Here is a 24,821-nt window from a genome sequence, read left to right on the forward strand (position 1 = left end):
AATCCACTTTCAGGGCTGCCTAAGTGGGTGGACAAACCTAGACAGCATCTTAAAAAGCAGAGACATCACCTTGCCAACGAAGGTCCGTATAGTAAAAGCTATGGTTTTCCCAGTAGTGATGTATGGAAGTGAGAGCTGGACCATAAAGAGGGCTGATCGCCGAAGAATTGATGCTTTTGAATTATGGTGCCGGAGGAGACTCTTGAGAGTCCCATGGACTGCAAGAAGATCAAACCTATCCATTCTGAAGGAAATCAGCCCTGAGTGCTCACTGGAAGGACAGATCCTGGAGCTGAGGCGGCAATACTTTGGCCATCTCATGAGAAAGGAAGACTCCCTGGAAAAGACCCTGATGTTGGGAAAGATGGGGGGCACAAGGAGAAGGGGACGACAACGGAGGACAAGATGGTTGGACAGTGTTCTCGAAGCTACCAGCATGAGTTTGACCAAACTGCGGGAGGCAGTGGAAGACAGGAGTGCCTGGCGTGCTCTGGTCCATGGGGTCACAAAGAGTCGGACATGACTAAACGACTAAACAACAAGAAGTGGGTAGGTATCTTAGTACCCTTGTATACATACTGGGGGTAGCTTTATTTATTTAAACTAATTACCAAAGTTTGGTCTGATTATTAGACTTGGTAAGGCTAAATCTCAGCTTCTTCACTGGGAGGCTACTGAAAGATAGAAGCTTCCCTACAGTTCTACCTTGTTAACTCTTCAGAGGAAACAGTTAACTACAACTGTTCTTACTAAGGCCCTTGAAGGAAAGAGAGAGGGGTTGATGGAAATGCAAGATTTAATGCCTGTAGACTCAATGTGGTTTTCAGCAAGCCAATCTCATTCTATACCATACAGTACCAATCAACCTTCCTTACAGCAATGAAGTGTTCTCACCATTGTAAAGTCACTTCACAGCAAAACATGTGCTGGGCTTTAAAAGCATCACAACTGATGCCTTCTCATTCTTGCCTGATGCAATGTAGGCACTGTAGTACGTTGACTGCCAAGGACACAGGGCTATCCAGTTATCACTGGCACCCAGAACTAGGGCGAGATATGCAAGAGCTTCAAAGAATTGAGGAGTCCAGGCACAAAGTGGGGGGTAGTTATACATGCACAGCTGGCTACTGCAGTGACAAAGTGAGAGGTAGTTGGCAGCAAAGCCCATTTCAAGGTACTTAGCTGCTCTGGCATTCTACATTAAGATGGATGGGTTCATGGATACAGAGGCTGGAATATAGATAGGAAAGAAGATTGCAAAATTGATTGGCTTAGCTTCTCCCAGGTCTCCTGCTATGCAGGTCTCGGGTTACACCTAGGATTGTATGGACAAACAATGGCTGGTTCCAATTCTGAAAACAAAGTCCAGCAGTTACCAGGATCTATCTGCCTCCTTAAGCACAAAAGACAAATTACTTATTATAAGAAACAAAGTAAAAAGAAACACAATAGTTTTCTTTTAGCAAAGTTAGAGGGAAATTTTAGGTGGTGTTCAAGGTGTGTGTGTGGGGGGACAACTGATGTTCATTTGGGTAGCATTACCTAATGGCTTGAAGGCTAAGGTCTTCCCTGTGTTTGAAGGTTGAGGATGAGCCCCACAGTGAGCACCCACAGACCTCAAAAATCTGAGAGGAAAATCATCAAACTGTCTCTTTTGGTACAGACCAAGCCAACCTTTAAGATCTTCTGATAATGCCGTGCTGGTCATTCAGTAACCAGAAATGGGTATGCTGTTGTGGGGATGTTTTTGATGGTGTCTCTCTCGAAGTGGACCCATTGTTTCGTCTCATCTTCTAGAATATACTGGATTACGGTTGGCAATGTAATATGATTCTATGTTGGGGATTCCCCATCCTCCTTCTGAGGAGGGGAGGTGCGGGTATTTGGGGCTTATTCTTAGCTTTTAGTGTGAGAAAATAAATGAGTATTTTTCCCCCTGCCACTTCTGGAGTTGGGTTGGGGAATCCAGATTTGGGAGGGTTTGGAATAAATAGGTTAGTTTTGGGAGGGTAATCATTTTGATCATGGCTATTTTGTCTGAGGGTGAAGTTGGTGCTGTTCTATTTCCTCAAGTCTCTGTTGATTTGTAGCCATAAGGGCTTGTTATTGTGGAGATATAGTTTGTTGAGGTTTCTGGTTATTTTAACCCCTAGGTACCTGAATTTGGTGCGGCAGCGTTTTATCTTTGTGATGTTGAAGCATATAGCCTCAGATTTTGCAAAGTTTATTTGTAGTTTACTTGTAGGCCCAACACCTTTGCGAATGTGTTGAGTTCTTTAGTTAGGGTGGTTGCTATGTTTATGGGGTCTGGTGTTGTGACCATCAGGTTGTCTGCAAACAGCCCTTGTTTGTAGGTTTTTCCTTTTATTTCCATACCCTTGATATCTGAGGCTAAGAGTCAGATAGCTAGGGGTTCCAGGGCCAAGATGAAAAGGAAGGGAGACAGTGGGCATCCTTGCTTTGTGCCTCTTTGGATTGCTGTGGTATTGGAGTCCATATTGTTAATTCTGCATTTTGCACTTAAGGTTGGCATGGTCAGCCCTGTTAAGAATCTTCCAATTTCCTGTTCAGATGGGTTGCGGGAGGTGTATAGGTTGGCATAAAATTCAGCAAATTCTGAAGTTATTTCTTTGGTGGAGGATGTTATGTTACCGTCTTTTTTAGTGATACAGTGTATTCTTGTTTTGAGTGATTTTTTTCCTGCATCTGTTTGCTAATAGTCTGGAGTTCTTCCCTCCATATTCATAAAAGCATTGTTTAGAGTATAGGATGTTAATCATTGTTTTATTGATTTCTAGAGAGTCAGTTTCTCTTCTTTTTTGTTCTATGAGTTTAAGGAGTTTTTTGGCTCCCGATTGATTGTAGTGTGATGAGATTGTAGTCGTAATGTCCTGTTCTAGTTTACTAATTTTTGAGGTGGTTTGTTTTTTAAGGCATGCCCTGTCCTTTTATGCAGGCTCCTCCGATGACTGCTTTCATTGTGTTCCCGGGGGGTTGCAATGTTGCCCACATTGTTGTCCTTAAAGTAGTTTTGGAGAGTTTTCAAGAGACTCTCTCTAGCTAGTTCATGGGTAGGCAACCTAAGGCCCGGGGGCCATATCCAGCCCAATCGCCTTCTAAATCTGGTCCGCAGATGGTCCTGGAATCAGCGTGTTTTTACATGAGTAGAATGTGCCCTTTTATTTAAAATGCATCTCTGGATTATATGTGGGGCATAGGAATTCATTCACCCCCCCCAAAAAAAATAGTCCGGCCCCCCACATGGTCTGAGGGACGGTGGACTGGCTCCCGCTGAAAAAGGTTGCTGACTCCTGAAGTTGGTTTGTGGTTAGGATGGGGCTGAAGAACCATGATGGGGTAGTTTGTGCTTCCTCTCCTACTTTTGAAGGTAGCTTCTACTGGGGCGTGGTCTGTGATTTTAATGTTACCAATGTTTGTTGTTTCTACCAGGGGGAATCAGGCCTTGTGTGATCAGAATGCTGTCCAGTCTGGACACTGAGTTGGAGCTTTCTTGAGGTTCTGAAATCCTGGCCTGCCTTGCTCGACTCTGCCCCAAGTGAAGACGTCAAAGAGGGTAAGCAAAGTCAATCAATTGCCTTCATGCCTGTTGAATAGGAAACATCCCTGTTGATGAAGTAACCAGACTAACGATCCATATTTTGCCATGTTGTGAAATTTATGTTATTGCAGTGCAGTGTAGCAAAAATAAATAGGTGTTGGTCTGGTTGGCTTGTTAACAGGGATGTGTCCCTCCCCCCAAAAAAAATCCATTCAGACCAAGGGATAGGCCTGCAAAAACGTAATTTCACCCCCTTTTGTAAGGTCCTTTGAAAGGTCACCAAAGGCGAGGCTCATGTAATGGCTTGAATGAGCTTTTAGCAGGAAGGATCAAAATGCCTTTTTGGCACAGCATTCATTTCAAGTGAAATCTTGAATAAAATTACCTCTTCAATAGGCTCTGAAAGTAGAATGGGGCCCTTGTTTGGAAAGGGAATAGTTGAGGAAATTACAAGCCTTATTAAAATGTAGAGATGTATACTGGCCTTCCTTTTCCACATTTAGCACCTCATTCTATGATAGAAATAACTCATACTGCAAGAGATCAGTTTGTTTTTCCTAAAGGAAAAGCAAAAGCAAATCTCAACCAAAAATTAATATATCTCCTGACAAGATAATAAATACTCAAACTTGATATAAATATAGCACTCATATTCTCCAATAAACTCCACTGTTCAGACAAAATTAAAACAAAACAATAAGGACTTAATATTTAATTTCCTCACATGACACACAGCTTTGACAAATTCGTATGATGACAACTTGCTATTTGACAAGTGAACAACACAGTAGGAATCTTGCCCCTTTTGCTTAGTGTTCAGATTTTTCAAACTGAAACATTCATAAATAGAGCTCAGTCACTGCTGAGATGATACATTTATGGACCAATTACTACAAAAAGTAAATTATTTAAACCTTAAAAAATTGAGGATGAAATATAAGCAGTTATTGAAACATTGCCTTCATCCTATGCAGTGTGTCCTGGATTTTCCGAGACTGCTTTTCAGCTGGTATCTGGTAAAAGTTGGCATAGTTGTCTGCTGCTAAGGCAGAGATGTCTGCATCACTAAAAGATGCTATTCTGTGTCTTAAGAAAGATTGCAGCCGGTGATCTGGAGCGAACAAGTAGTGGTTTTCTTGCAGTGCATGAACCTGGCTCACAACTTTCGCAATGTTTCTTAAAACAAAAACAAATTAAAGAAATGAGTTAGTTTCCCAGCTGATAAAGGACAGAAAAGATTAAGGTGTATATAATAAATATTTAAAAAAAAAATTTGGTAGATGCACACAAGGCATTATACAATGAAATCAAACCAAGTCAACTCTTTTTACCTTTATACCTATAGAGAGAAGCCAAAATACTGAATGTATTTTAAAGGTTTCCATTGCTCTATATTGGTTTGTGAAGAATTCTGTGGCATAAGTAAGATTACCTAAGTTTAGTCCATTTATATGTCCCATTTCTCATCGTAAATCCTCCAGTTTCAAGCTGTTGAACATGCATTGCCAGAACATGGGCTGATGGAATTGTTGGTGAAGTCTTAAATCTCTCTCCTTCCATTAAACACAAGCTGTCACTTTTTAAAAACACCTGGTATAATTTGTATAGATACATATGCAGACACATTAGTACATGGCATAAAAGATCAATCTGATGGGGGCTTTAGGGCACTGTACAGAACATGCTCAGTGCAACAATAGTGTTTTGGGGAAAAGAACAGGGATTAGAGAAGGAAATAATGCAGACGATTAAGTGAAGCTTAACTTGAGTAAGAGATTGGCATGACACAGCCTGGAAACTTATTTTAATGCTAGACCTCAACCTGCAAAGCTTTATCTCCAGTCAGGTGAACCTGTACAGGGCAATGTAACATCTTAAACAATTGAAGTGGCCGCATATCTATTTCACTGGAACTGAGGGTCCTCTGGAATGTATTTCAGAAACTGTAGTCAGGCCAAAAGAATTACTAGATTTTCAACGTGAAGCACTTCTGGATTTAGGAAGCCTGAGTTCAGGGAGCAAAGTTAGTGGTAAGACAACTCCTTCTGTTTACAAGTTAAAGATTATTATCAGCAAAACTCTATGCATGTCTAGTCAGAAATAATCCCAATTAGTTTCAGTAGGACATAGCTCCAGATGTGTGTATTAGATAACATACAACTAATGGACTGATTGACTTTCTCAGTTATACTGACTCTAGTAAGATAAAAGCTATTCAGAAACAAAGGTAGGGATTCCTTTCCTGAATGATTTTCCAATTCCTCCACCAATCACTATCCAGAATTTGTGAATGTTCTTTATAGCAAGGAATTTGAATATGAGTTATCTTGAGGGACAGGTAAAACCAATCAGCGGGTGCAAAGAACAAAAAGCATTGTTGTTCAGAAGATAAGAGGCTCTAGCACTGGCTAGGGAAATCTGGTTTAAATCCCCCCATAATCATGAAGGCTCACTGTTTGAGAAAGTCTCCCCTAGGATCACAAGATTGTAGAGGGGATAAAAGAGGAAACCTGAGCTTCTTGGGAGTAATATTGGGACAAGTGTAAAATGTAAAATAAATAAATATTGTGCTAAACATAATATGCTAGATCCACGTTAAGTTTGTTGGATTCAAGACCCATTAAAAACACTATGAACAATAAATGTAGAGTAGACTAAGTTAAGTCTCACTGATTTCAATGGAACTTAATTTCAACCAACCAATTCTGGATCCAACCTATTTGGCACAATCCAAAATGAGAGGTGTGCAAGTTCCATTGCTTTCAGCTTTCTACAGATTCCTCAAATTTCCCTAGGAAAAAAAAAAAAAGGGTGTGCATTTTCTTACTAAAACTGGATTTGCTGGGAAGCAGAGAAGTGGTAGGGGAAGAAAAAAAGAATAACTTGAAGGTGGCTCCTGTTACCCATCCACAATTCACATAAGAGATTATATTTTTGCAGTACCTCAACAGCCTTTAGTTCTTCCATTATTTCAGACACTTTAGAAGACAAGCATTTCCAAACCTTAGTGGAAAAAGTAAATTAAGCAAAGTGTTAGTCCTCTGAAGCTTGGACTTTGAGCTGCAATTCAACATACTGCCTGTCCAAAATATATTATAAAACTACAATATCTGGATGAATTGCAAAGTGAATGCTTACTCACCGGTAATTGTCTCACAATGAGGTTTTCCAGTCCTTTTAGGATTTGCATTGCGGTAGCAAAATTTCTTTGCTCATAGCAACATTTTGCAATGAAGAGTAATTTTGATAGCAAGTTCACCTGCATCTGGAATAAAAATAATAATACATATTTTATAGAACGTGCTGATATTCAGTGCCAATGTGTGTGAGAGACATATGCTTGGAAACCCTCACATTGAGGTACCAGTGAACAATGCATATTGTTAGGCAATGAGAGAAGGCAGGGCTGTTCTAAGCAGGAAAATGAAAACAGATAACTGCAGAACAACCCAATGCGTAGAAATCATCTATAAGCTGGCAAACCATCTATAAGCTGGCAAAAAAGGTTGACTTTTAGAGCAGACTATATAAAATTATATAGTTATCAAATATTGCTTTACATGTTGGAAACAGGTATCATGGAACACTTATTTCATGACATCTTTATTCTGTAAAACCCTGTATTGATCACATTTCTTACTCAACAACAGGAAAAGTGGCTGTTCTCTAATTGCTTGTTTTCTGGTTGCCAGTCAACAACTATGTGCATTTCTGAAGAATGCTATAGATAGCTGTTCTCTTAATAGCTTTCCATGTTTCTAACAATTTTTTCTGCTGTGCATGTTGAAAAAAGAATCTAACTTATTCTTTGATTGAGGTTGGTGCTATCAAAATGATATGAACAAGAATTCTCAAATTGACAAAATGAATCAACATATGAAATAGGAAGACAGGGTATATGGACCCCATGCCACTCTCGTGTATAGTATAAAGTTAAAACAGTCCAGCAAAGCAACCTGGCACTGGTAATATATTTTAATAATAGAAAAATCTGGGATTTGGACCTCTTGAATTGGCAAATTGGACTCAGCTAAGGAAACTATGGCACAAACACATCTGGGCTGCATTGGCTGAAGAACTGAGACAATACATGAATACATGAATGTGCTACATAGTATGTTTTCTTTCATTAGGTTTTAAGTGTTGCTTTCCATTGGTTCCTCTCATTTTCAATGTCATGCAACACAAAGCACCATACATGTGTCCTGTTTACTTTTATATCAGTCTATCATCTTGAGAGGCCTCATTTTAAAAAAAGAGGGGGCGGGAGTGGGGGAAATGTGTTTTTTGTTATTTATTTATTTTTGAAAAAAGGTGGATAATGTGATAGATTAAAGCATTTCCAAATTTCTACAGAATATCAACAAGAAATAAATTATTAAAATTATCAGCCTTCTTGAAGTTAAACCCCTGGAATATTGCAAACAAAACAAAAACCAATATTTTTCAGCAAACATGTCAATAATGCAAACTTTTTATGGTTTCCTTTTAAACCTGCTAAAAATATATAAATGAATTGAGCCTATCACAACAGCACCCAATTTATAAAAATGCCATGCATCAGTGGCATATAAATTGCATTTCTATTATTTTATATGTTAGGAAACTCATCAGCTCATCAATTATTCTACTGTATATGTTTCCTCCCTAAAGTATTGAAATTGGATAAGAAAGCTTATTATGTTCCAAGTAAATCCTGACATTAAAAAAATATGTATCATCTGTGCACATGAAGGAAAAAGGCAGTGAAGTGCATTGGTTTATATCATACTAGGATTTCCCTTTGGGATATAAATGGGGCAGATAAATGCACAAATCAAACTCCTTCCAGTGCCCTTCCTTCTGCATGCAGCTGCTGGGAGTCTGGCGCTGCAAGACCTCTGTAGGCAATTGACAACCAGGACATTGTTTATTCACCAGTGGCTGTAGAATTATGGAGAGCAGCTGGTTTCCAGGAGATCCCTGCAACCAGCAGAGTCACAAATTACAACACTGCCAATGAAAAGGCCATGCTGATTTGCTGGAACTAAAGCCAAAGAAAGAACTGGAGCTTGCAAGACTGTGGCCATAAGAGATTTCCACATTGACAAGAACAAAATGGGTGACCGAGTGATGAGGAGAGGATCCTCATCTTGTTAGAGCATGCACTGAACCTAGGGGCAGAGATATGGGTCTTTCTCCATAACTTATTTTATTTATGGGACTTTTATCCAACCTTTACACTCTAGGGGCACTCAACACAGCACAAGAAAAGCATTTCCACATCTCTCTCTCTCCCTCTCTCTTCCCCTCTAAGTTGCAACCTAAAACAATAGTTCTGAATAATACTCTTAAAGAGTTCCATAGACTTGGTCATGTTATGACTCATTTGTTTCTGGAGTACTAAAAGATTGCACCCATTTTCAATGGACTATGTGCAGAGACGAACAAAGGAAAAGCATTCATCTCCATTTCTGCCAAATTCAACTTGCTGCCACACATGTACAAATAGATGACAGATATTTCATCACACTGTGAGAAACGGTGACGTTTTATTGGTAAATTACTTTTTAAAAGGAAAGTCAGTATGAATGGTAAAGCCAACAGATGCAATTATGGCAAATTGCAGTCTCCTATTGAACCAGAAGGGGATTGTTGAAAGGCAAGCGGCTTAGCAGTTTTATCTACTGATCTGCTCCTGGTCCCAGATATTTTTCTGAACATTAATAGAAAGATATGTCAACTGTACACTTCTGCCAACACTTGCAGAACATAACATTCCAATAAAGCAAATTTAATGAAAGGTGGAATCATGCCCTGAATCATAAAAATGAGAGATGGGTTCATGCAACCATGTAGCTGTGGCTATCTTAAATACTGCAAACCTGACCAAATTAGTGTGAAATAACATTTTATAAACTTTAACTTTAGATAGAGATCTTTTCATCTCAAGCATGGGAAAAAGCCCCTTGATGGCAAGAACATATTTATAACGCAAGATTAAAGGTGAATTCTAATACCCACTTCAGAAAGTCATAGGAGCATACTTGCAACTCTAACTACTACTTCTCTTTTTTTTTCAGAAGTGTTTGTTTTGCTTAGCAAAATATCCTCTCTCCTCTCTGTGTGTGCAGCAGCAGCAGCTGTACTGCAAGTGGAGCTGAGTTGCTCTGCCAGCTTTCCAACACCATATATCACTGCCCTCGCCAAGAGGAAGAGGGGAAGGTGTCTGAAGCCCAGCACAGTGTGCTGGCACAAACCACACCACACTGAGGTCCCTGCGTCTTGCCCCTCCTAGTATTTGGTTGTGACTCATGAGGAAAACAGAAGAGAAATACAGCCCAAACAGCTGCTACCGTGTGTGTTTGTGTGTTTAAGAATATAAACAGGAAATCTTGGCATTCATGAAACAGAAGGCTAATTAAACAAATTTTTACTACATGCCTAGCTCATGGAAGGCCTTTGCAAGGATGCAAATGAATGAACCTAATCTCTAACAGCTATGAATTTCTAAAGCCTGTATAGCTAATCCATCCCTTTAAAAAAACCCCTAAAAACAAAGATGCCTATAATAAATACTACATTGTTAGATGCATTTCAGTCCTGTGCAACACTTCTCCAGGATATCTCTGTACTGTTATAGGAAGAGGTGCCGCATTCTGCCAGAACATACTGAATGTATTCATTCATTTCTTAGGCCGCAGCTGCACCATACATTTAAAGCACACAGGGTAGTATTCAATGCTAGTGCTACTCAGAGCAAATCTACTGATGTTAAGGACTAACTCGGGTTCATTAATGCCACTGACTCCACTCTTGTGTAGAATGGACGCAGGTGGCGCTGTGGTCTAAACCACTGAGCTTCTTGGGCTTGGCGATCAGAAGGTTGGCGGTTCGAATCCCCACGATGGGGTGAGCTCCCATTGCTCGGTCCCTGCTCCTGCCAACCTAGCAGTTCGAAAGCACGTCAAAGTGCAAGTAGATAAAGATGTACCACTCCGGCAGGAAGGTAAATGGCATTTCCGTGCGCTGCTCTGGTTCGCCAGAAGCGGCTTAAGTCATGCTGGCCACATGACCCGGAAAAACTATCTGTGGACAAATGTCGGCTCCTTTGGCCAGTAAAGAGAGATGAGCGCCACAACCCCAGAGTCTTTCACGACTGGACAACTGTCAGGGGTCCTTTACCTTTACCTTTACCTTTACAATCTGAATAAGGTTCTCAGCCAGTAGGATGAAGTAGCCATAGTGGCTGCAAGAGGTTTAACACTCAAAGGAAGAGGCTTCACTTGAAATGCAAACATTAGCTCCTGATAGAAGGGTTTTTGGTTTTTTTACCGATCATAAAGGTAAAGGTAAAGGTACCCCTGCCCGTACAGGCCAGTCTTGACAGACTCTAGGGTTGTGCGCTCATCTCGCTTAAGAGGCCGGGAGCCAGCGCTGTCCGAAGACACTTCCGGGTCACGTGGCCAGCGTGACAAAGCTGCTCTGGCGAGCGCATGGAAACGCCGTTACCTTCCCGCTATAAAGCGGTACCTATTTATCTACTTGCACTTTAGGGGTACTTTCAAACTGCTAGGTGGGCAGGAATTCAGATCATACACAGACAAAATAACTGCATAAGAAGGGTCAACCACAAATAAATTATCAATACACACGAAAAGCAATCATGAAAAAGAGGACTGCAAACCTTAGAGCTGTAGCTTGTTACAATTTCAGCAGCAACCCAATTACTGACATTGTCTGCATATTTTAAAAGCTGCAAAAGGTAAGCATCTTGGACACAGTTTTCCGCAAAAAGGTTATAGGCTTGAGCAGGCAATTGCTCAGAGGAAGCAGCTCTGTAAAAGACAAGCATCTACAAAATTTAAATACTAGATTATATCCATGCAAAGGGGGCAAAGCAACATTATTTCCTTACAATTAGTTGAGTGTAGCTCCCAGAATTACCCAGTGGCTCAGACAAAGAGGCAGGTGTTGGTGATGGAGCTACAGAGAGACATTCCCAGTACAATAAAGGCTCCTCCTCCTGGCTGTGAGGAGTCAAACAAGATACTCTGGAGCAGCGAATGCAGTGAGTAACAAGGCTTGGCAGGAGAGAATTGAATGAAGCAGCAGAGTGGAGCAAGTACACCTTCCTCCTGGCCACCTGCTTATGCATCGGGGAGGCATTTACTGAGGGGCACTCCTGCCTTCATTCCAGCAGACGGAACCCCTGTGTGAATAGCCAAATAGGCTAAATATATTTATTTTTTCTTTTCTGTCTGTCTCTCCCTGTGTCAGTAAAGTAACTGGCACAAGTGACTTTTATTTACAGCCCCTTACCATTTCTGCTATGCTAATTTACTTCTGTTAATCCCAAATTATGTATAGTGGAAAAAATAATGGAGAAAATGTCTTAACTCCCAGGCTCCAGTCTTAAACTGGGCCAGCAAAATATAGAACCCACAAAACATGTCAAAGGTGTAACAAATGATAATCGTGAACTGGAAGCAAGAGGTACGTTCAAAATGTGAGAGACCTTAGAATATTTAACCAAAAGGTTTTCTCAGAAGTTGCCTTATATAAGCCTCTGGCTAACACTAGACTATTAATAAATGAAAAATATCTATTTTACAAACTAGATGTATACTACTATTTTGTCAAAACATTTTGCTTAAAAAAAGTATGTTCAGTGTTCCGCATCAGGCAGTATCCATGTCCTTGGATAATGTTGCCCTGTCTCGGTTGGTGTGCTTTGCTGAAGTCTCTCATCATACTCTGAAGTCTACAACAAATTTTCTCATGCTAATAAATTTTTCCCCAATACATATCAGTATGCCATTAGGCTAGGCAAAGCACCAAACTTACTTTTGGAAAGACACACTCTTATCATTGACTCCAAGGAATCTTGAATTTAGAAAGTGCACTGGGTGACATTTATGGAACATTTCCTAAAACAGACAAAAATGGTGTATGATGCATTTGATCTAGTGTACACTACTTATCCATTGACCCCCTAACTCTGACAACCTCTCTAGAAAGATACCATGGTTGATGGTATCAAAAACCACTGGAGAGGTCCAGGTGAATCAACAGAGCTACACTCACTCTGTCCTAGGGCTGCCATGCGTCCGGATTTTCCCGGACATTACCAGGATTTCAAAGGTGGAATTGATGCCCAGGGGGAATTTCAGAAAGTCAGCGCTTTGTCCTGGATCTTAGGCAAGGCAATCGAAAAAGCGTGTAACTAAAAAAGCTCAACAATTTTGCGGTATTCCTAAACTTTGGGGGTGTCCTGGTTTTTACTTTTTGAAATATGGCAACCCTACCCTGACTCTTTCTTTGCAGGAGTCATTCTACAGGGCAAGAAAGGCAGTTTATGTGCCAGAACCAGGCCTGAACCTCAACTAAGAAACTGACCCACACAGTTTTATCCAAAAATGCAAATTTACCTGTTCCAGCAGCGTCAGCTGATGACAAAGTTGTTGTGCGGTATATTCTGTTAAGAGATATGGCATTCTGTCTGTTTTAGAGTAAAAGCCTGAGAATTCTTCTGTTTCATTTGAATAGCATGGATTTGCTAAAGCTGATGTAATGCTATGCTTGCCTCTCTGATAAGGTGCAACAGTTTCACTTTCCTTTGAGATATTCCAATTAAAGCTCTGTAAAAAAACAACAAAAGGCATTTGCTTTGTCTATAACTTTACTCAGGCAAAAACAAACACATTATTACATAATGTAATATGTAAGTTAAGTTCAAAGACTAGTACCTGTACAATAAATCTATGCAGTTAAATTTTATACCATCATACCCTAATACAACAATATCCATTTGAGAGCACAGTCCACAAGTCTATTTGAACAGGACTCTATAGAATCCTATTATTACTACTTCCCCCTTGCATTAAAATAACTTCGACTTCTTAGTTCAATATTTCATGTTGGGTTTTTGTTTTTTACATCATTCTCCATTCATGCCTAATTGAAAGACTAAATATAAGCCTTAGCCAGAAAATATACTATGGCTTGGGTTTATTAACATGTGACAAGATATGCTAACAGCAAATATTTCAACTGTTACAACAAAACATCTTTGGTTAAAGAATATTTTGACAGAGTTGCCACGCTATTAATCTCTGTACACTCATTTAGCTCTGGTCAAAAATATGCTCCTCATGCATATCTCCATACAGCCTCCAATCTTCTATTCCCAATACTGGAGATCTCTCTCTCTTGAGCTGATTATTTTCCATACTAGTAATCTTTTAAGGAAGTATGATGGGGACAGATGCTGTAGGGGAGAAGAGGGGTGAAATTCCATTGTGCAAGCGGAAGTCTGCTACACTACCAGAACAGCAGCCTGGGAACGACCTATTATCTGGCGTGTCTCAATCTAGGCTGTGAATGTAACTTTCAGACCCTGTAACAGTTGTTGATGTTTATTGTATTGCTTTGGTGAAAACTTGTAATAAGACCTAAACAGACAGACAGAAGAGCACATGCCAGGTGCTGCTGTCCGTAGAGCAAGTTAAAGAATCCTCGTACCTTTTGCAAAACATCTTTTGAGCTCTTTTTGCAATGAAAGTGTAAAGGTTTTATTTCACTGGTCTCCTCCTCCTCCTCTTCTTCTTCCCATTTTTCTGTCTGGTAGTATTCAGAAACATTGCTTTGCTTCCTGCTAGTAATGCTTCGCAGTAGTGACAGCAACCATTCGCCATAGCCATTGAGTGGACCTACCTACAAAGAGGGCATTATTAGAGTCTTCTTCAGATTATAACAGCCTTAATATCTCCAAAATAAACCCTGCTTTACTAGAGTGATTTAGGAAACAAAACTCATGGATCCCCAAGGCATGTTATTTCCTCTCAGTTCAATTATATCGTATAACATTGATGCAATTTTGCATGTGATGACTTACTTAGATGACATCCAACTTAAATTTTCTGTAAATATATGAATTACCTTAGATATGATAACGCCTTTTAGTGTACTCATAAAATCAGGATTTACTGCAAAGTCTACAGCATAGCAGTCTTTAATCCAGGTCTGCAGAATGGCGAAGCTACGATGACATATTTTGCTAAGCAACGAACAAGATTCCAGGCTTGAACTAAGAACAACAGAAAGTGGGTGAATAAATTGACATTTGAATATTCCACCAATTATAATTATGTACTTGAAAGGATTATGTGTCTCAGTTTATCTCTTCCAGAACACAAACAAGAAGTGTAGCTTCCTTTTTTGTAGCTTAATAAAAAAGGAAAGCTATTGAAATAAGAATGTATTTGTTGGACAAAACACTCAGCCAAGAAGAGGACTCTGTCTTTAATTTGCACTTGTATCTTTCCCATCTAACTTAAATGAATGCTTTTAGTTTCAAAATAAAGCGATCATTCACAATTTCAAAGGAACAAGGCAAGACTACCGATACATCTATGCTAGTAAACTGGAATGTATCAAGAGTTCAGCTTTATTTCAACACTTACTTGGGTAATGTGATTCTGATTCTATCAAGAAGAAATTGAAAAAAATCTTCTTGGGAGCAGAAGTAACGAAAGGTGAAGAGGAATTGCTGTACATAGCCTTCTAAAAATGCATTTCTGCAGAGTACAAGAAAAAATCAATATTGTAAGCTCAAGCGTGCTTTCTTAGAATCAAGTACAGAGAAAGATTGAAAAGTGAAAGGAAGAGATTCAATTAATGTCACTTGAATTCCCACAATCTCTATTTTCTTTTAAAACAGATCCTTTGTTTTTAGAAATTCCATGTTCAAAAAATTAATGACATTAAAGCACAATCCTACATTTTCAGGAGCTGCAACGAGGAATAGATAATCCTGAGTGATATCCAACTAAGCAATATAGTAGTCTCACTGAAATGATTTATCAAACCCCTCTTATGTAAACAGGTCTATTGTGATTAAACCCCCTTATTTCAATGGGTCTATGACTAACATTGGAAATACCCTATTTCCAGTCCATGTGAATTTTAAATGTTTCACTTCTTAAGTCTGTTCTGTCCCATTCCAACATTAATCTGTGATTTCAAAAAATATGCAGAAATAATTTGTACTTAAATACGTGTTTTATCCCAATGTGTTCATTTCTAAATGTTGATCTGGAATACTCAATATAATCCAGAAAACGAGAATTTCAGAAAAATAAGAGCTCCCTTTGCCTTTCCCAACCATGACATGATAAAATAAATTTAACTCTAAACTATAGGACCCCCCCTTGCTCCAGTACTTAAAATGAGAAACAGACCATCCTGCTCTCCATTGCCTAAATTTGGAAAAGAATTGTCGAAAGGAGTTGTGTTAACCTGGGAGTGATTCCTTAACTTCTTTCTCACCTAACTTTTGCGAAGCAGTGAGAGAGACACTTTCCTTTCAGTCTTGCAGCATAAAATGCATGGAGATTGATAACAGAATTGCACCTTCATTTTAACAGGGAGGGGGGTGAGAACAGACATCACCTTTTGTGAGACTGCAGAACAGGCTGTACCTGGAATAGAGATATGCCATCAGCCCAAGTGGTGTTCCAGCTTGTAGATTTCTTGGCTGACTTTGATTGTCATTACACGGGGCTCTGTACTGGGTTTTATTTATATTATAGAAGAGGAGCATGCAGTCCAAGGAGCTAACGATGCCCAGAGCTTCACTGCTTGCCATGTTAACAACTGCAAGAAGGTTGCATGCCTCAACTCCCCATTTCTCTATAGACATAATCTGCAGCATAAGGAGACAAGGCAGACAAAATGGTACAAAGTTATTCCAGTGATGGGGAGGAGAAGGGAAGGGACACAAAGGCACTACTGTACTAACAGGGCCGTCTTTAGCATATGCCCCGCCGGGATGCACAGATCTGCCCAGCACCCCCAAATTTTAGTTTAGCCGCCCCCAAATTAACTTCTATTGAGTAGGGAAGCCAAAGTTATTGAGCTCTTCTTGGGAGAAAAAATCGCTCACCTGTAAGAACAACACAGCAGGAAAAAAAACTGCTTTTGTTTTCTGACTCGGGAATATTTGTCGCTACGGAGTAACAGAGCGACGGAGGAGGCAGGCAGGGACTTTCACTCCATTGCTTTTCACTGCTGCCAATCGAGAGGGACTGGCATACAGTAGGTATACATTTGACGCCCCACAGAATTTGGCACCCGGGTGCCCCGCACCCCTTGCACCCCCAGGTAAAGACGGCCCTGACTACTAATTTGCACATCACTGGGCATGCAAAAGCTGGACATGCATATCCTCACTGCCCACCCAGGAGGTTCTTTCAACTCGAATGCTAGAGAAGGAACTGCACTAGCAGTCCACCACCCTGATTGTGACACTGGCCAGCCAGATGCCTCTAAGGAAATGGACATTCTTGTGTGACCAATAAACAGGTCCAAGAACTGGTGGGGAACTATGGGAGTGGTGCTGATCAAAGGGAGCCACTTCTACGCATTAAAATAGCAATGCTACTTTGGGCTCTCATACTTCATTCCTCCAGCACTGAAGTGTGGTGTGTAGGGAAAAAAATCTACTTCCTGATGCACTGATTTGGAAACAGTAGATACCAATTTATAATTCAAAAATAAAGCCAAAGAATTACCTGCAGGTACTTCTTTACCAGGTCAAGAAACTGCACCTTTGATTTCATTTCTTCCAGCTGTCCCTTCAGTTTGGGCAACACTGTTTTCACTTCACCACCTCAAGATTTAAAAAGTGCAGTAAGGGCCACTTTGTGTCAGCACAGATGCACAATTACTGTAACAAAGCTCTTAAAATTACAAACTACAGATATACCTTTGCTTCTTCTCTCCTTATGCAACAACCTCTGGTAGAATTTTATACTCTTCCTATAATTCTTTGTCTCCATCATTATCAGCTGCTCAAGTTCCTGGTGTGAAGGACGGAGGGAAGTGAAAGTATAGTAAGTATAATGATGTAGTAGTTTTATTTCTGATAAGCAGAAGCTGGTTGCAAATAAGAATCAACCAACAATAACACTTAGTATTGCCCCTAACAGTTAATATGCATAAAAGTTAAAGCTAAACATTATCACATTTTAACTGTTAACAATTCTAACAGCTAGCCATATGGGTCTGGTTCAGAAGTCTAAATTTTGTTCCAATTAAACAATGGTTTATCAGACCCGGAACTGAATTGTGTTCCTATATGCCATCTCTTCTCTGCAACATCCGATTATAACTGTGGTTTAAGGGCTCACTCCAATCCAGGATATAGAGGGTCTCTTGATACGGAATGAGCCCTTAAACATTCTACATGCTTGGCTATCACAAGCATAGCCATCAACGTTTCCCTTTTTTTAAGGGAAATTCCCTTATTCCGAATAGGATTCCTCACAAGAAAAGGGAAAAGTTGACAGGTATGATCACAAGAAACTGTAGTTTAAATAGAGCAGGATATCCTCAACAAGGCCAGGCATAGAAAGGAAGGAGGGAAAAGCAGAAAGCATGGTTTGCTCCCAATCTGCTAAACTGCGGTTAATTGGAAATGAAATTATCTCTGAACGGGGTCATAGTATTGGAATAATAGGTACTTAAACTCATTTGAGCACATAAATTGTACTTAAATGCCTTTAAAATTATTGATTAACATAATTATTTTCATTAATATTATATGCACATCATATAACCCTTTTCTTTCTTTCTTTCCAGGAATACTGACAAGTCTATAGTCTGTTTTAAATGGAATGTTCAATGCCAGCAGAAGTAGACTTCAACGAACAGTGCAAAAAATCAGGATGAAAGAAACAAAGTATTTATAAAAATACCTAGGGACAATCAAGACTAGTCATGTGTCCCAAAACAAGTCAATGTCATATAGGAAATAAAGACGTTGCTCTGTTTGCTTTCATTAAAAGATTTTTATTCCACAATTCTATCATGAGATACCAAAGGTAGCTTTTCCCAGTTCTGCAAGGGAGATCTGTATGCTAATATGGTTGTATATCATTATGTGAATCCTTTCTTCGTGCATCTGATGTAGACCAGGGTATATTCAGGGTGGCAAACTGATAGCAAACTGTTTCTGCCAAGCAAACAGTTCTTAAAGGGTGGAAAGAGTAAGTGAAAACAACAATAATTCAGATTCTTCCCTGAGTTTCAAAAACAGCTTTTCAAGTGGTAGGCAAGAATCCTATTAAAGAAGAATTACACAGAAGTCCTGGTGCATTTCTGTCTGGAGGGTGGCCTTAGCATGCGAGTGAAAACAAGCTGTATGACTGACACACCTGCAGTTATGCAATAAAGCCTGGTGTTTTAATTATTTACATTGGAAACAATTATCAACAAAGCACAGTAGTTAATTCTAGAATGAATGACTTCTTAAATCAAATAAGTGTGGTCTGATTAGGGCTGTCTACCTTAAATAGCAGTGGCATTGCCTTATAGCATTCTAGGTGAATGTGGGTGTTTGTAAACTGAAAAGCATTTTGTGAAATAAAATAAATGGGAATACAGCCAACAAACTCAAAGACAAACCAGTTCTCTTTCTGGTTTGGAAAAAAAAATCATTAGGTTTAACTCAACATAAGCTTTTGATCTGTTAAAGTAAGGACCATCTTCCATTGCTCTGCCTGAAGCTAAAGATGCCTGAAGGCTAAAATTTCTTTGATAAGAACACAAGATGATGTGTGAACTAATACAGTGGCTCTTGAGAACAGCCTTTGCATTTAAGCACATATTAAAGATCAAAGGTCAACATTCTTCGATTCAAAACATGTCCTCACAAAAATGATGTCTCTGCTAAATACTTGACCTACTATGTAGGCAGAGAATTATACATCAAGAGTGTGCTAGATTTCTGTGAGCTTGATCACTGAAATTGTAATGCTCACTGTAAGACTATACAAAACCCTTGATATTAGCTGGTAGTGAAAGCCTAGTAAACCATTTGGAGTACAGAAGAGACGGCATTAAAAAACAACAACCCCAGAGTTTTTTATGGCACCTTAAAGACGAATACATTTATTACAGCATAAGCTGCTGCAAACTCAAGCCCACTTTGTCAGATGTGTGAAGTGAAATCTTATTTGGCAGATAGAAAAAGGAGCAAACTGTAAAGTTGAATGGCAACTCAACCAATGAACCCCAGCAGCAGCAGCTCTCCACAAAAGGGCTCCCCCCCCTCTCCTTCCCTGGGGCCTGAGATTGGTCCCCAGTACAATCTGTAAGGGGAGGGGACAGGGGATTGCTCAGCCTGGCAAGCTAATATGCTTGTGTGGATGGAATGTCTGTAACAGTGTGACATTAAATTCCACTCGTAGTCTTTAAGGTCTTGCAATACTCTGCTGTTTTCTCTGCAAGGGGCTAACATGACTGGAAGTATTTCCAAAACGTTTCCATTTCTCTTGCGAACAAACGTCTCAACTTTCATAATCAGGTAGAATAATTTAAGGCACAGCTTCACAATTCTCCATGACTCCCCTTCATGCTCATTAAACATGAAGCCCAAGGAAGGTCCCTACCCCAACATTGCTCATGATACTGTCCAGATTACACAAACCTACACTGGTACTTATATGTACTGCAAATGAATATTGGAATAGTGTGGACAATAGTAACTAGAGTAACCCATCTTGCAAGGACTGGAGAAAATAGGTTTTAAAGCATATCCAATGCTTTTAAATCACCCATGTGAATGCACCTTGTAGAAAGCATAAGTAATGCACTAGTTTACCTCTGGAAGCCTGCTTTTCATGCTCTATATTACACCTTAAAACAACAAAAAAAGTGTCCCTGATTTTTCATCCATTCTTGAAAATCAGGATACCTACCGCTTTTTTCGCATCTATGTCTTGTGCGTCATTAACCTTCCGCTTTCCAAGTTTTCTTACGTAGTGATGTACTTCCAAACTAAAACATTCTGAACCATAGAATGCAGTGCTCCAACCAGGACAAAATCCACACAGTTCAGATAAGCAGGGAGCTTTGGTGCAAACATTTTCCTCCAACTTTAACAGATCCTGCTCTTGTTCTTGGTTCTCTGCTGGCAAGTCTGCACGGAGGTAACATTCATTGACTTGCAAAAGTTCTCCACCATTCTTTTGTATTCCATCTGCAATTTCCTGTGATTCGGCTTCCTTTTCAGAATTATCTTGTGGGAGGTCATCTGCATCTATGCCGGCAATAGAAACTGCAGTTGTGTGAAAACATGTTCATCACATTTCTTTCATCACACTGGCAATGGTCACAAGCCAATTGGCATACAAAACACACACACACACACACACATTATGTGTAGCAGCTGTGGGAATGTTCAGGGGGACAGGAGAGAATATGTTGTTTATTAATATCATTCCTAGCTTGCATTAGCAAGTTTCTTTACTTAGCAGAGTGCATTCTCCTTTTCACAGCAGAAAACTAGTTGCAAAGTCATGTGAGTTTCTTAAGACAATACGCAATTCAATCTGGCTCGTCCAGATTGAAATGTGTTCTAATGTTTTCCTGGTAAGACCACTTGAATCCCTCCTAAAAGAATAAAGACACCGCAGTCTTATTCATAAGCAATAAAAAGAAAGTTTACTCACAATCGGGCAGAGCACAGTGTGATCCCTGAAGGCAGGTTTAAGGCTTCAAGTTACAAACTTATACTAACAGGTTTATCCCATAAGGAAGATGACCTGGGGGACTGCTTGGCTGGCAGCCAGCAGTTCATTCCAGGAAGTTCGCAGGATGAAAAGAAGATGGAAAAGAGAGAGAGTGGCAGCATGCCTTGTCCTTTTATCAGGTCTGGAAAGGTCACGCCCACCCACATGCAAGGAAGGATGCTCCAGGTCAGGAGGAACAGGAAGTTTCGACTGGCTGGACCAAACATTCCTTTGCATGTCTACTATAGCAAAACAAGGAATGTTGTACTTGACTGCTCTCAGTGGATTACATCTCACAGCAGAAACCTTAAAATTTCTTCATGGCCAGGAACCCACATGCCCTCTTCACACAGAGGCACAGCCACTGCAAATTTTCTGCAAGGTGGGGCTCTACTGCACATGCCTACACTGCATGCGAGGACACCATGTAGGGCCTTGACTGAACTGTACAAAGGTTAAAAAAATGATTTATCCCACTGCAGTTTAACACTGCCCTACTTTCTTAGCTTTTTGAGGAGGATGCAAAACTCCTCTCCCAGTAAGCCTATGGGCATTTACAGTAGCAGAGTGTGGCCTTATGTTCCTCCTGCTGTAGATTATATAGAAATATTACAATCAACGAATATTCATGATATTTTCATTTTAACTGCATTATTATTTTTTGTTGAAAGTCAGCTTAAGTAATGAAGGGGCAGTGCACAAATACTTAAAAGAAAGAAATGTAAACAAAGTATGCTACTCAACCAGAATGATTACAGGATGGATATATTGTCCAGCCTTTCGAATGCAATCTTAGAGGTGAAATGCGGTTTCCAATAGACATTTCTGATTGAGAATATGGATTAGTATGGCATCACAGCTGCTTTGGAATAGCAGTGAGTAAAAGGGAGTACATCTTTGCTGCATCTTCACATGTGGGTCTCCTGACCTATTTCTACAATAAATTTTTTAAAAATCAGCATGAAAATTCATCTTTCAAATAAGTATTTTTTTCAAAAATCTGCATTTCTAAACAAATTTTGCTTTAAAAAAAGCATTATTAGTTGTTGTTTTTTAAGCTGCATTTTGAACCAAAAGTAGAAACTATGAACATTTGGGAAATGCAAACTGAGGTGGGATCTGGGGTGGGAATCCTACTGTTATGACTCAAGGAACATTTCTGCCATGGCACTGCCCAGTGCACGAGCACTCAACTACTATCTTCTCTGAACACAACTGGACAGTGTACCCAAAAATAGCACAGAAACAAGAATTCTGCATAGACCCCACAACCTCACGCACAGTTAGGTTTTTATATGGAGTACTTCTGTCACTGTGCCCCAATTGAGGTAATCAGCTAAGAGCATGATTTACCACACAACCTCTCCCATGCAGGGTGTGGTGTCATCCACAGCCTCAGAAACAACACTGACATAATTAAAGATGCTGACAAAGGAGCTGCTGTCATCACTATCAACAAATTGGGACTATAAAAGAAGGTGAGACACAACTTTCCATTACCAACCTTCTACAGTCCCCTATTTTTAGCTCTCATTAAGAAAGTACAGTTGGTACTAATCTGGATGGTAGATTTTGGAGGAGTCATTGGGCTATCAGGTTGGTCTTAGGATATGCCTTGATGATGAAGCAGGAAAAGAAAACTCTTCCAGGAAGTGATTAGCTGCCGATCAGTTTTACAGACCCTCCAAGATCGACAGTCAATGGAGTCAACACAATAAGGGTAAGTAAAATAACAGAAAACTCGCGTCCCAGTAAGGGTGGTGTGCGGGACTTGTGAACAGTCCAACACAAACTTATAGACCATTGCAGTCCCCACTAGGACGAAGTCCTAATAGCCCAGTGAACCCTCCTAAATCTACTGTTCAGGTAAGTACCAACTGTACTATTTCAGGAGGGTGTTGGTGTTGCTGAATTATTGGGTTGGGATGTACCACACAGCAAACCTAATTAGGGTGGATCCCAGCTGCAATGGAGAGTAGTAAGGCAGAAGGACTTGGTGCAAGACCATACAGCCAAAAGCAGCCTCTGCTGAGGCATAAGCTCCATCTTATGACTTCCCCTTGTGAATGTAGCTAGGGACAGCCAACTGGCTGCCCAACAGATATCAATCAAAGGGGTGTTAGCAAAGAAAGCTGCCAAAGTGGCTGCCACTCTAGTAGGATGAGCTGTAATAGAAGATGGTTGGAGAAGCTTCAAAGCTCCATATTCCACCACAATACAAGCTTTAAGCCACCTAGATAAGGTGGAGGAGCTAACCATTTTGCCCAAGGAAGTGAGGTGAAAGGAAATAAATAAGGAATCCTACACGCTTTAGTCCTTGAAGAAGAAGAAGAAGAGGAGGAGGAGGAGTTTGGATTTGATATCCCGCCTTTCACTCCCTTTAAGGAGCCTCAAAGGAGCTAGCATTTTCCTTCCCTTCCTCCCCCACAACAAACACTCTGTGAGGTAAGTGGGGCTGAGAGACTTCAAAGAAGTGTGACTAGCCGTAGGTCACCCAGCAGCTGCATGTGGAGGAGCGGAGACGCGAACCCGGGTCCCCAGATTACAAGACTACCGCTCTTAACCACTACACCACACTGGCTCTCCTTGGATGTGAGGTATCCTTGGGTGCACACCTCACATCTAATGCATCCCAGGCCTTTTCCAATGGGTGAGCAGGGTTGGGACAAAACGTAGGGGAAACCAACTCTTGCTGAACATGGAATCTCAACAGAACTTTGGGTAGAAAGGAGGGAATGACCCTATCCTTGTGGAAAACACATAAATGCTTTGCTACAGATAGGGTCCCCAACACCGACACTCTATGAGTGGAAGGGACAGCTATTAGAAAGAGTTAATTCTCCTGTGCACCTTTCAATGTGATCTGTGCCATCATCTGTCAACATTGCCTTTCTGTATAAGACAAACAGGTCAGTCTCTATGTAAAAAATAAATGCACATAAATCTGACATCATAGACCACAACATTAAAAAGCTGGATGGAGCAGGCAGCATTTTAACCACCACGGACACTCTGAAAGTGAGCATCTTAGAACAAAACAACTTCAAAGAAAGTCTGCAACATAAAACTGCTTAATTAGAATACATCAAGAGGTTCAAATGTGGTCATTTGTGAACTGAACCTAGACAAACTCTTTTTAGCATATTATATATGTTAATTGGTTCAACAATATGTGATATCAACAACTGTTTTGTGAATTATCACTGTGAATTAGGCAATTACCGCTCTGCACTTTTCTGTATATCATTTCCCTTTGACCTCACTATTTACAATTTCCCCACCCCCTGCCATCCATGTGTATATGTATACTTGTAATTCGGGGTACGTATGGATCTGATGGAGTGGAGTGTAATCCACCGAAGCTTATGCCATAATACATTTGTTAGTCTTTAACATGCCACAAGATGCTTCGTTGCTTTTTTGCTGCAAGGAGCCAACATGGCTATCCCACTGGCAATTGAATTAATATCTTCAGCAACTGAATTAATATCTTCTAACACTTTCTGGTCTCATTATCATCATCACAAGCTGTGACCATCATCACAAGCTGTGGTCTTTCCTTACCATTTGTTTCTTCACTGGCGTCCCCAAGATTCTTAGGTTTATTTTGGCTCTGAAATGTGTTGCCACAGTATTTTGTTTCATTCATGCTGTAAATATAGAGACGGGGTGGTGAGATAGTTGATTACACAGAGACATGCAGGAAA

The 24,821-nt window shown here is 40.2% G+C and overlaps 1 protein-coding gene across 8 annotated transcripts in view; it reads right to left on the minus strand.

The window, feature by feature from the left end:
• Positions 1-4,256: 4,256 nt before the first annotated feature.
• Positions 4,257-24,821, minus strand: part of KNDC1 (kinase non-catalytic C-lobe domain containing 1) — a 69,694-nt gene continuing 49,129 nt past the window's right edge. For 3 of the 8 annotated variants that reach the window (XM_081863141.1, XM_081863135.1, XM_081863138.1), the window contains 15 exons: positions 24,679-24,764; positions 20,302-20,660; positions 17,307-17,400; positions 17,113-17,210; positions 16,021-16,244; positions 15,004-15,117; positions 14,480-14,627; positions 14,063-14,254; positions 12,970-13,179; positions 12,386-12,468; positions 11,226-11,376; positions 6,702-6,824; positions 6,503-6,562; positions 4,992-5,149; positions 4,257-4,735 (listed from right to left, as the gene is read on the minus strand). In XM_081863141.1, the coding sequence (XP_081719267.1) occupies positions 4,504-4,735; positions 4,992-5,149; positions 6,503-6,562; positions 6,702-6,824; positions 11,226-11,376; positions 12,386-12,468; positions 12,970-13,179; positions 14,063-14,254; positions 14,480-14,627; positions 15,004-15,117; positions 16,021-16,244; positions 17,113-17,210; positions 17,307-17,400; positions 20,302-20,660; positions 24,679-24,764 (2,332 nt within the window). In that variant the 3' untranslated portion in view covers positions 4,257-4,503. Of the gene's footprint in view, positions 4,736-4,991; positions 5,150-6,502; positions 6,563-6,697; positions 6,825-11,225; positions 11,394-12,385; positions 12,469-12,969; positions 13,180-14,062; positions 14,255-14,479; positions 14,628-15,003; positions 15,118-16,020; positions 16,245-17,112; positions 17,211-17,306; positions 17,401-20,301; positions 20,661-24,678; positions 24,765-24,821 lie in introns of those variants that run through there. The other 5 variants (XM_081863136.1, XM_081863137.1, XM_081863140.1 and 2 more) reach the window with 5 other exon arrangements.

The sequence above is a fragment of the Podarcis erhardii genome (assembly GCF_964252035.2).
Source record: "Podarcis erhardii genome assembly, chromosome: 5".
Lineage (NCBI taxonomy): Eukaryota > Metazoa > Chordata > Lepidosauria > Squamata > Lacertidae > Podarcis > Podarcis erhardii.